Source organism: Mytilus californianus, unplaced genomic scaffold (genome assembly GCF_021869535.1).
Source record: "Mytilus californianus isolate M0D057914Y unplaced genomic scaffold, xbMytCali1.0.p SCAF_20, whole genome shotgun sequence".
Classification (NCBI taxonomy): domain Eukaryota; kingdom Metazoa; phylum Mollusca; class Bivalvia; order Mytilida; family Mytilidae; genus Mytilus; species Mytilus californianus.
This window is the reverse complement of record NW_026262669.1, coordinates 11,346,097-11,359,113: the sequence shown is the minus strand read 5'-3', so window position 1 is coordinate 11,359,113 and position 13,017 is coordinate 11,346,097. Positions and strand designations below refer to the sequence as shown.

Below are 13,017 nucleotides of genomic sequence, written 5' to 3'. Positions count from 1 at the left end.
ATTGTCAGAATCCCTTTAATAAAATCGTTGCTATAAAAGACGATAGCTACTTTCTGATATACAAAAAAAGAACAAAAAAACATTATGTGACAAGACACAGAATTCATATGTAATATGACACGAATTAAACCGAAATTAATTGCATTTTCTAATTTTTTATTTGCTATTAAAAATCAGTCAAATGAAATATTTTTTTATTTTTTATTTTAACTTCATATGATAAGTTTGTTACAAATTATTGAAAATTCACAAAGATAATCATATTATTCCAGTAAATAGTCCAGAGTCCCCCGTTCATAAGTTCACAACTATAATGACTTTGTAATGTACATTCTGAACCCTATTTTATTTTACTTGTAAGGGTGTTTTTTCCATTAGAAACAAGAATTAAATATACTACATTTTCTGTAGTCTATTTTGTAATGACTAACAAACCTACATGTTGTGTTTTGTAATTATGAACGAAATAACAACGTAATAAAAAAAAGTTAATATGGTAGGGTACGATTGCCAATTAGTAAACTTTTCACCAAAGCCATCATAAGGCCTTCAACAAAGAGCGAAACTCATATCGGTATAGTTAGTTATAAAAGGTCCCGAAAATGTAAATTCCCTACGCAAGAAAGCCTTTTCATATTACCATGAACCCTTTGATATGGTAACATTACTAAATCATATCGATCTCACAATACAAATATGTCGTTTATTTGTCGTCCGATTTGCAAGTTTTACGTGGTGTTCCTGGTGAAAGTAAATTGAGAAGACCGAGAATTTCGATTCGGATGCATACAGTTTATAAAGAGTTACGCCCTTCAAGGTACTGAAAATATTCAAAAAATAAAACTGAGCAAGCATAACTACAAAAATAACATGCAGTTCATTGACATAGCCTTTGTGAGTTTTATTTGAGATGTTTTATTTATTTATGTATAATTCATTGTAATTAATCGGCACCTCGGCGGAGAACATTTGAGCGCATTGATATGATTTTTAAGCAAAAAAAATCGGACGTTTCAGCGCCAAAGTATAGCCCATTTTAGTAACAGGTTTTTTATCCATTCTATCGAACAATGAAATTGTCAATGATATATCTATTATAATATATGTCCATGATTAACCAAATTGTAAATGCAAACACTTTAAACTTTATGCCACAATAAATTACTGTTCACGGTATACATGGTATAAGCAGAGACATATATATATATATATATATATATATATATATATATATAATAAGCAATTAAGTCTAAAAAGGTACAATATCACAAAGAAAAAAAGTAAAACCATGAACAAATGTTAAATATTTCTGATCACTAATATCCTTTATCAGTAAGATGTCGTATATAAATGTGAATATGTTTTCGATAAAATGGGCTATCAAAAATGTAGGTAAACTGATTAGTCTTGCGCTAAAATGGGCTATAATGTCTAGGCTAAAATGTCCCCATGTTGTTTTGTAAATGTTTCGGTAAAATGTCATGCGCCCCTGCACCTAGTGGAAGCTGTTCTGAGAGTAGCAAAATAAAAGTATCTGTATCTGTATATTTTCTTTTATCAGTTAATTAATCATTTAATTACTTTGCTTATTTGTTTGTTTGTTTTGGGGTTTTAATGTTTTTTGTTTGGTTATGCTTTTTAATTTACCATTAAAATTGTTTTCTTAATTTGAAAAAGTGTGAATAATAATGTAACAAGATCTTTTATAAGAGAGCGTTACACGAAGAATTCTAACAAGATTGTGAGTAAAGGGAGATAACGCTTCCTAATCAACTATATTACGAATAACTGTAATATAAGAAACATTACTTGTTCATGTAATATTACTGATATGCGTAATATTACTTGGATAAATAATCGCCTGGACTGTTGACCTAAACGAAAGCCCCGCCCTCTTTTTTTTGCCACACAAACCCAAAAGATGAATTGTGGGGTCCAAAAGAGATACAAGACACCTATTTTAGTAAAGCAAATTTGACTGGCAGTTTTGCGAACGGCAAAAATCTAAATGCTGATTGTCAATACCTTCGACTTATATTCCAAGTGAAAACAATTACTTAAATGTTTAATAAAAATAAATCAAAATTAAACTACATGGGGGATTATTCAGGGTATTCCAACTTAGTTGCACCAAAAGGGTATCTTACTATACCAAATTAATCCTTGATTCTTCAAACTTTAGTTTAGCCATAATAAAAAGGAGTATATAACAGCAATAGAATGTCATAAACAATGCAGAATAAGTCTGTTCACATTTCAGGCGAAATTTAGAATGTAGGACAGAAAGTCACAGGACAAAAAGTCACAGACAAAAAGTCACGGACAAAAAGTCACAATTCAGTTTTGAGATTATTTTTCTTTTAACAAGAAAACACTAATTTAAAAAATATTTTTTTAGTTTTTTCTTGAACTATTATATATGAAGCAACTTTGTTATTAAAATTTATTCAATAAATATCAATATTGATCAAATAATTGTAATGAAAACAAAATGCCAAAGTGGCTTGGTACTTAAATGGCTTCATTGTGCCAAGAAATATATCCTTTGCATAATTAAAATTTAATAAATTTTCATTTGTGAAGGCTTATAAACAATTTTCTAAACTTAAAAATGAATATATGTAATAAAAAGAAAATATTTCAAGATCTTTCTCTTATATATTCAAACAATTGTCAACAAATTATTTGTGACTTTTTGTCCTGTGACTTTTTGTCCTATCAAATTTGTGACTTTATGTCCTGTGACTTTTTGTCCTGTGACTTTCTGTCCGTTTACCGAAATTTATACTGTTGAGATAGTGTCAAGACATATTTAAGACTGTCAAGAATGTGTCGAGACATATTCAGACATTATTTAGAATGTCAAGAATATGTCGAGACATATTCAGACATTATTAAGAATGTCAAGAATATGTCAAGACAGATCGTTACAAATTTGAGACAGTCAAGAATTGGTTGAGACTAATCCAGACTCTTATCAGATGATACAGGAAGTGTCGAGAAATTTTAAGACAATGTTCATACTGTCAAGACACTTGTCAAGAAAAATCAAGAACCTTATTAGACAAATTCATACCATGTCAAAAATTTTTAAAAATTATTCAGACAAATTAAGAATGTCGAGTAAAAATTCATGCAAATTCAGACAAAAACTGGTCTTTTCAGACTTTTTGACTTTTGTAGTGTTGCCCAAAACGTTTAGGAATAGGGGGCCAAAAAGGGGCCAAAAATAAGCATTTTTCTAGTTTCCAGACAATAACTTGTGTTCAAGTGTATGGATCTCTCTGAAATTGTACTGCAAGGTACCATACCTCAAAGGGAAGGCTAGGATTGAGTTTGGGGTTGATGAATAATAAGGGGGTTCAAAAAATTTGGGGGGGGGGATTTTTTTTTTTTCTTTGTTTTTCTTTTTTTCCTTTTTTTTTTCTTTTAAAATTTTCCATTTTAAGTTGGTTATTTCTGATTTATATTTAAAAGCAAATAATAATGATATGGTAGGAGATACACACCAAACAGGATGTGTAAATTATTATATAATAAGTATTGTGCAATAGCAAGAAATTTTCAATTGCACAGTATTGCACAATAGCAAGAAATCTTCAATTGCACAGTATTGCGCAATAGCAAGAAATCTTCAATTGCACAGTATTGCGCAATAGCAAGAAATATCCAATAGCACAATATTGCGCAATAGCAAGAAATTGTCAATTGTACAGTATTGCGCAATAGCAAGAAATATTCAATTGCACAGTATTGTGCAAAAGAAGATACTTCGTATAAATTGTTTATTACTTGATCAATTTCAATGGGGTTTTATTCTTGAATTCTTGGGGTTCTTTAATATGCTGAATCTAACCATGTATTAAGTTTTTGGATTTTGGGCCCCGTTTTTAAATTGGTCCACATTGAGGTCCAAAGGGTCCAAAATTTAACTTTGTTTGATTTCATCAAAAATTGAATTATTGGGGTTCTTTGATATGCCGAATCTAACCGTGTATTTAGATTCTTAATTTTTGGTTTCGTTTTCAAATTGGTCTACATTAAGGTCCAAAGGGTCCAAAATTAAACTTAGTTTGATTTTAACAAAAATTTAAATTTTAGGGTTCTTTGATATGCTGAATCTAAACATGTATTTAGATTTTTTATTATGGGCCCAGTTTTCAAGTTGGTCCAAATTGGGGTCCAAAATTAAACTTTGTTTGATTTCAACAAAAACTGAATATATGGGGTTCTTTGATATGCTGAATCTAACCATGTACTTAGATTTTTGATTTTTGGGCCCCGTTATCAACTTTCTCCACATTGAGGTCAAAAGGGTCCAAAATTAAACTTTGTTTGATTTCATCAAAAATTGAATTCTTGGGGTTCTTTGATATGCTGAATCTAACCATGTATTTAGATTTTGGATATTGGACCATAATAGGTGAATGTCCAATTTAAAATTTTTAAGTTCTTAGACAACATTCATTCTGTGTCAGAAACCTATGCTGTGTCAAATATTTAATCACAATCCAAATTCAGAGCTGTATCAAGCTTGAATGTTGTGTCCATACTTGCCCCAACTGTTCAGGGTTCGACCTCTGCGGTCGTATCAAGCTGCGCCCTGCGGAGCATTTTATTTATATATAGTATTATATTATGTTAGATATCTCATCTTATTTTATACAGGACGAGAATGACAGTATCATCATGGATGAAGATTCTAAGGGGGGTAACCCAATTATTACGGGAAACTTGGTGGAGGACATAGTAACAGCACAGGTTGAGGCTATTGCAGAACAAACTATAGGTTTGTATATTGTTACCTAAAAATGATAAATATGTGCCGCATGTTAAACTTTAAGATAATTATGTAGAAAAATAGGTTTATTTTGCAAGCTTTTTTTACTTGGGCAGGGTTCTCACTTACCATTTTTTTGCTAACATGACTAAGGCAAGTAGATGAGTCTCAGACTCATGAAAATCTGTCTAGCATCATCATTTTCAAAACTGGTGGGTCCAAAAATGCATGAAGATTATGAACTGTCGTATCAACTCAAGATATATCATCATATTATAATCAAAGTTTATAAATTCTATAAGTTTATTGTCATTTCCTTACTCTATTTTGTCATGGAGACTGAAATAATAAAAATATATAGCAATGTATGACTTGCCATTGCCAAAAATGAAAAGTCGCTGGACTTCTTAAATTCTTCAGTTGTATACATACACTTTCAAAAGGTCTTCATCCTGCTTGGACTTTTAGCCGAAAACATCCATTACTTATAGAACAGTGCCGTTTTATTGTCAATCTATGCAGTGATATTGTTGTCTTTTTTCAAAACTACCTCTACCGTTTTTTATTGGGAAAAATGCATATTTTTTATGGAAATCGGGGAAATTTGGAAATTTTATTCTAAACACATCTCCGATTTTTTGCTGACCTTTGCTGTCTTTTTTGCACTGTTGTTTTCATGTATATTTTGGTTGTCAGACATTTTCAACCTGAAAGGTACTTTTCAGAGAGGGGAAAGAAACAGAAGCAATGATGGTACTTAATGCATTGAAAACCACATGTGTTACAAACACCATGATGATTCTGATGAGAAAACCGGATCTCAAAAGTGCTTTCTTATATCAAAATAATAACATGAGTACGATATTTCCAAACATTACTACCAATGCCATCACTGTTTGGGGAAAATGTAAAACTTTTTTGGGAGGAATTTTAAGCCATTTTTTTTAGTAATTGGGAATTTTCTATAGGGGAATCGGCCGTATTTCGGCTGTAATCTGAGGCAAACAATATCACTGCTATGTACCTTAACCCGTCCATACGAAGAACCATATTTTCTGTGTGACAAATGCGGAAGGTTTTTCGGTGATATAACTATTCACATCGTACTCTCTTGTGAAACTTTCCAGTCAAAAAGGGACAAGTTTTGGTGTGATTTAATAGATATAGGTCCAATCAAATTCAGTGCTTATCTACATAGTTTAACTGACGAAGACTTTTTAGCATGCATCTTATCATGTCATACAGACTTCGATCTAGACGAAGATGAACGGACTATGTTTCAAAAGGCCTGCATCACAAACATATACTGGATGTGTGCGACTTGAATTGAATGAATGGAACAATTTCTACATATTGGACAATAATTTGTGTAAAAGATTCTACTGTGTGAACATTGCTACTTTCTTAGGCTGATAAACATTTAATTTTCTTCTCTGGTTACGCATTCTTCACGTTTATATATTTATGTAAAGGTTAATTTTGATATATTGTTTGTAAATATACTGTCCTATCTTCCACCTTTACTTTCACTATCGATCTAATTAATGCTCTTCATTATTGGAGGAAATAAAGATATATATATATATATATATATATCATGTATATGAAATATTGAATATAAGGAAACCTAAAACACATATTGTTATATTGGATGAGAAAATATCAATTTGTACAAAATTCTAGACTCCAAATGGTGTAAATGACTAAATCTAGAACTAGACTCCCACTGTTGGAAACAACTTAATCCATGTTTATAACTATAGTGTAATTTCTAATTTACAGATTTGGCAGAAGGAACTGGAGTTTGGACTGAAAACAATGAGGTTTCCATGGAAACTACTTCAACACCACACAGCACAGAGGGTGAGAACAAATGTGCAATAGTTCAAGCAAATTTTGACCAAACTCCTCAAGGTTATCTATTTACCTTTGACCCGACTCAGCAGGGTTACCTATTTACCTTTGACCTGACTCAGCAGGGTTACCTATTTACCTTTGACCTGACTCAGCAGGGTTACCTATTTACCTTTGACCTGACTCATCAGGGTTACCTATTTACCGTTGACCTGACTCAGCAGGGTTATCTATTTACCTTTGACCTGACTCAGCAGGGTTATCTATTTACCTTTGACCTGACTCAGCAGGGTTACCTGTTAACTTTGACCCGACTCATCAGGGTTACCTGTTTACCTTTGACCCGACTCATCAGGGTTACCTGTTTACCTTTGACCCGACTCATCAGGGTTACCTGTTTACCTTTGACCCGACTCATCAGGGTTACCTGTTTACCTTTGACCCGACTCATCAGGGTTACCTGTTTACCTATGCTGACTCAGCAGGGTTACCTATTTACCTTTGACCCGACTCAGCAGGGTTACCTATTCACCTTTGACCCGACTCAGCAGGGTTACCTATTTACCTTTGACCTGACTCAGCAGGGTTACCTATTCACCTTTGACCCGACTCAGCAGGGTTACCTATTTACCTTTGACCCGACTCAGCAGGGTTACCTATTTACCTTTGACCCGACTCAGCAGGGTTACCTATTTACCTTTGACCTGACTCAGCAGGGTTACCTATTTACCTTTGACCTGACTCATCAGGGTTACCTATTTACCGTTGACCTGACTCATCAGGGTTATCTATTTACCTTTGACCAGAGTAACTTATCTAACAGAGGTCTTTGAAATCCTTGAAAGTTCCTGAAAATGATGATTAAAAATTTAAGAACGTTAAATTACTTGAATTCCATATCATGTGCCTAAAATACAATTTTTGTGAAATTATGTGTGATCATTCATAAATTTACTACATGTATGTATGTAACGTGTACAATAATATATGAAATAGAGGACACTCTAACAGAGCCAGACTGTCATATTCCACTTCTAATTGTATCATTGGTGTTAAGTCCATGAAAACTGATGTTTTTTTTTTTATAAATCCTTAAGTTAAAAAAAAAAAAAATCCTCAAGAAATAAAAATGGCATTTTAATTTGAGCATTACATGTAGGTTTTTGGTTATTTTACTAAAATTTCTGTATAGTCATGATAGTTCACACAATTAATGTTTCACCTTTCTTATCTTGAAAAATCTAGTTATCTTTACCTTTATAATCTTGGAATTTCAAAGACTTATAAATAACAATTGTTCTTTGTATTATATTGTAATTACCAAGTCTCAAAGACAAGATTTAGGTTTGCTGTTCCTGGCATGAGCTACATAAAAAAATGTTAAAGATTGAGATAAGGTCAGTTTAAGATGAACCAGTAGTGATGTTAAACATGCATGTTAAATCAATATTTGGCTTTCAATTGTATAAGCATTAGCACATCTCATATCATATGGGCCCTGCACCTCAAATGTTTTGCATAGTAAACATGTTAAAGTATTTCCATTTATATGTCAATATTTGCATTTTATGATTAGAATTTCCATGATTACATACAGGTGAGACATATCTATGACCATGATTACATACAGGTGAGACATATCTATGTCAACAGGTTATTTGTGTCATCAAGTTTCTGCCTAATTGAATTATACCACTGCCTTTTATTTATTAGAAACTTTAAATTATGGGTTAACTCAGTTGTTAATTGTAGACTTAAGAGAGTACCCGATAACACCATCAACTATCAGTTTATGATTAGACAAAAAGAGTCCAAGAGATTTTTGTCTCACCTGCAACGAAAGTCGCAGTATGCGAGACATAGGTATAACTATCCGGCGGCGGCAGCATAAACTGTTTGTATACAGCTTTATATTTCAGAAAGTAAAAGACCTGGATGCCTCATACCTTGTATGCAGAAACCTTATGTTACGAAGTTTCCATCTGTCATATGTCAATTGTCTTTGACTTCATTTTCATGGTTCAGTGAATGCTTGAAAAGAAACAGTTTTTTGTCATGTGAATTTCTCACTTATTATGAGTAATAGGATAACTATATTTGGTATATGGGTTCCTTGCAACATTTACATGTCCATCAGACAGGGTTAACCTGAACTCAGCCTCAATTCATGGATCAGTGATCAAGGTTAAAGTTACGTGATTAGGTTCGTTTCTCAGATACTACAAGCAGCAGGTCAACTATATGTGGTGTATGGAATGATTGTAAGGGGTACATGTCAGACTGGCAGGTTTCATCTGACCTTGACTTCATTTTCATGGTTCATTGGTCATTGTTAATTTTTTGTGTTTTGGTCTGTTTTTCAAGTACTGTAAGCAATAGGTCAACCATATTTGGTGTATGGAATGATTGTGAGGTGTACATGTCTGTCTAGCTGGTGTCATATAACCGTGACCTCATATTCATGGTTCATTGGTCAATGTTAAGTTTTTGTGTTTTCGTCTGTTTTTCCAGTACTGTAAGCAGTAGGTCAACTATATTTTGTTTATGGAATGATTGTAAGGTGTACATGTCTGTATAGCAGGTGTCATCTGACCTTGACCTCATTTTCATGGTTTATTGGTCATTGTTAATATATTGTGTTTTGGTCTGTTTTTCAAGTACTGTAAGCAATAGGTCAACTATATTTGGTGTATGGAATGATTGTAAGGTGTACATGTCTGTCTTGCTGGTGTCATATGACCGTGACCTCATTTTCATGGTTCATTGGTCAATGTTAAGTTTTTGTGTTATGGTCTGTTTTTCAAGTAATGTAAGCAATAGGTCAACTATAATTGTTGTATGGAATGATTGTAAGGTGTACATGTCTGTCTAGCTGGTATCATCTGACCTTGACCACATTTTCATGGTTCATTGGTTAACATTAAGTTTTTGTGTTTTGGTCTGTTTTTCAATTACCATAAGCAATGGCATGAATGGGCAGGGGTGTGGAAATGCCATGCCCGATTCGCCCGACTCGTACATTTTACCGACCGGACAAGCAATTTTTTGTGTCTTTGTTGTCCGTGGACAAGTTAAAAAATGTTGCTTGACAAAGTCACATTGTTAATTTATATTATCATATAAAAAAAAGTCCTCAAAATTCATTCATAAAAGAAGAAAAAATATAAAATAACAAGACGAAAGCAACATGTTTTAGTAAAACAACATCAATGATCAAGAAAAAGATCGATTACCAAACAACAAAAAATAAGTATGCGGACCGGGGTTTCATTAATATTCTGTAATATTTTCCCATTGACCCGGGATCGTTGATGAGGTTATAGCAACGGTAAACCGGAAATGATCATTATTAATTTCGAGCACCGATTTCTCAGTCAAGTTGGATAACCATTGGATAGGTCATCTCTCGGAAGTTGACCAACGGAAAAGGAGGCGCCTCATAAAAAATAAAATTTTGAGCTCAGAACTTAGTTTTTACAAGAAAGGGAAATCAGAGGCAGCAAAGCGCAAATATTATAAAAATAAACAGAATAGAGGATTTTAAAGTTCTAATCTATAATATTTTGATTTCACTTATAATTAGTTATCTAAAAAATCTCAAATTTACAATTGGTCCACCAAAAGTTTATTGGGAGGATAAGGAGGGGGTGCATACAACAATTCAATAATTCATCATTAATTTGGTTTCATCTCTTCATTAACTAGAAAACTTTGCACTGGCTCACCATGAATAAACTATAAGTCATGATATAATCTCCTAGGTCCAGGCCTCTAGATTCTTTAATTTAGTGTTGTTTTGGGGATGGTTTCTACAATGTAGCTCATTGGTGTATACATGCTCTACTAATCTTTGTATCATTATAACATACAAACAAAGACCATGCATTCCTTTTTTGTTGTGTTTCAGAACTGTTTTTGAAACACATGTTAACAGAAAAATACATCTTCTTCATTCCAAAATTCATTAAGAAATCAGGGCAAGTAACTTTACTTTCGGAAAAGTAAAATTTACAATTTTACTTGCCCGGGGACAAGTGGTCACAACAAATATTTCCACACCCCTGATGGGTCAACTATATTTGGTGTATGGAATAATTGTAAGGTGTATATGTCTGTGTGACAGTTTTTATCTGACCTTGACCTCATTGTCATGGATTTTTAAAAATGTTAAGTTTATGTGATACTTGTAGTAAAACATTTATTTTTAAGACCTTCAACATAAATTCAATGGTGAGTAAAACAGACGAGACATTTCAGCATGTGCACTCTTGTAAATGAAGAAATCTAAATTCAGGCATTTATAGTTAATTTATAGGTAACGAATAGCTAATGGAAATGTCGTAATATTGTCTCATGATGCTGGATAAGCCAATCAAATTAACACAGTTTTCATATCACTTTTTCATATCACACTACACAGAGTAGAAATATCTCATCATGCAAGAAATAGATAACAGGCCACAACCATAAGAGAACATTAATTTCAACCTAATGAATAGCCAATGGAAAAGTCGTTATATCGTCTCATGATGCTGGATACGCCAATCAAATTAAACGCAGATTTCGTATCACTTTTTCTTATCACACTCTATTTTTAAATGTTTGACCAGACTCATCAGGGTAACTTATTTACCTCTAAACGTTTGACCAGACTCATCAGGGTAATTTATTTACCGTTAAATGTTTGACCAGACTCATCAGGGTAACTTATTTACCTCTAAATGTTTGACCAGACTCATCAGGGTAACTTATTTACCTCTAAATGTTTGACCAGACTCATCAGGGTAACTTATTTACCTCTAAAGGTTTGACCAGACTCATCAGGGTAACTTATTTACCATTAAAGGTTTGACCAGACTCGCCAGGGTAACTTATTTACCTTTAAACGTTTGACCAGACTCATCAGGGTAACTTATTTACCTTTATGGTTTATTTTCTTTGTTACAATCATGTATTTATTGTTATTTTTTAGAAGTAGATTTTATTTTTGAAATATGAAACTAAATAAAAATATTTGTTGCTTAACTTTTTTTACTCAGTATAGCATGTATAGATCATGTAGATACTTCATACAAGTTTTTTTATAGAATAATTGAATTTTGAATCAGATTACATTTATTTGATATTTAACTTGATTTTTTTTACAGATGAAATAAATGCAGCACCAGCAATACCAGCGACAGATATTCACAGTACAGAAATGGTGACTACGGAGTTACCTCCCACTAACATGACAGAGAATTTCAGATCGTATATGGGACATTTATCAGATCTGAGACATCAGGACGTTGTTGAAATGTACTCATCAGAAGACAGTGATACAGGTGAAAGATCATGGATAGGTCCTCGACCCTGTCGTCATGGTAACCCTCGACAACCAGTAATTAGAGAGAATTGTAACATTGCCCCCCGAGTGGAACCTTCAGATGATAATCAGGACAGTAGACTGTATGACTCACTCAATCCTTATTCTCTGTTTAATCTTCCAACTCCTGCTTCAGTCCGTTCTAATCAGCATTATCACGTTCGTCCAGAAGATAGAACAAGTGGAAACGACAGTCGTCAATTCAATAGACATCGTAATGTACCCTTCCACCAGAGGGAGCCTCCACACAATGATCTGTTTTCAGATTCTTCTGATTCATCAGTGATTAATCATCTTTATCGTGGTGACAGATTGAGTGCTTTCCACGGAGAAGTTCCTAGTATTAATAACAATTCTGATCATTGTTCAGTTATTCATCCCTTTGGTGAACATAGTGGACCCATGTGTCGACCATGTGCTAGAAAACCATGGCAACAACGTGGCCCAAGTCATCAGGTCTCTGGTTTAGATCTCTCTAGTGAATCTTCTCGAAGTCGTGCACTTAATGAACAAATTCAAACCACGCCATCTTCTAACACGGGTGCTAATTCTGAACTTCTTATGGACATGGATGAAGGTCAAGGTCAGCCAATGTCTATGTATGAAATGTCAAGGTCAGCCTTCAGACGCTACCAACAAAATAAAAACACAAATGGGGAAGATTCTGTAGGGACAGCTGGTGACAATAATGAACAGGGTCAAGAATCCTTTGAGTTCAGAGGTCAATCACCTGTTGTACCAGAGGTCAATTTATCATCAGGTTCAGAGGACAGTGATGTAGAAGTGCTACATATCGAGACAAACAGGTTTGAATTAATTTTATCATCTGTCATGTTTATAAGTACTGTTGTGGAATGTAAAGTTTATGTATGAGAGATTTAGGTAAAGAAAGGAAGGACAAATATTTATATCCTGTGCTAAGTAACATTGAAATTTGTTACCACATCAATAGTACATTTTGTTTTTTTTCACACTTTATATGCTGTAAAACATAAGTTAAATGAAAAAAAATATTCAT

At 33.3% G+C, this 13,017-nt stretch overlaps 1 protein-coding gene across 4 annotated transcripts in view; it reads left to right on the top strand.

Annotated features, from left to right (window-relative positions):
• Positions 1 to 13,017, top strand: part of LOC127731786 (uncharacterized) — an 88,863-nt gene that overhangs the window by 53,245 nt on the left and 22,601 nt on the right. For all 4 annotated transcript variants that reach the window (XR_007995785.1, XR_007995784.1, XR_007995783.1 and 1 more), the window contains exons 3-5: positions 4,669 to 4,789; positions 6,563 to 6,643; positions 11,782 to 12,805. Coding sequence is in view for 1 of the 4 variants with exons in the window: in XM_052240623.1 (XP_052096583.1) it covers positions 4,669 to 4,789; positions 6,563 to 6,643; positions 11,782 to 12,805 (1,226 nt within the window). In the remaining 3 variants the exon portion in view is untranslated. The remainder of the gene's footprint in view (positions 1 to 4,668; positions 4,790 to 6,562; positions 6,644 to 11,781; positions 12,806 to 13,017) is intronic.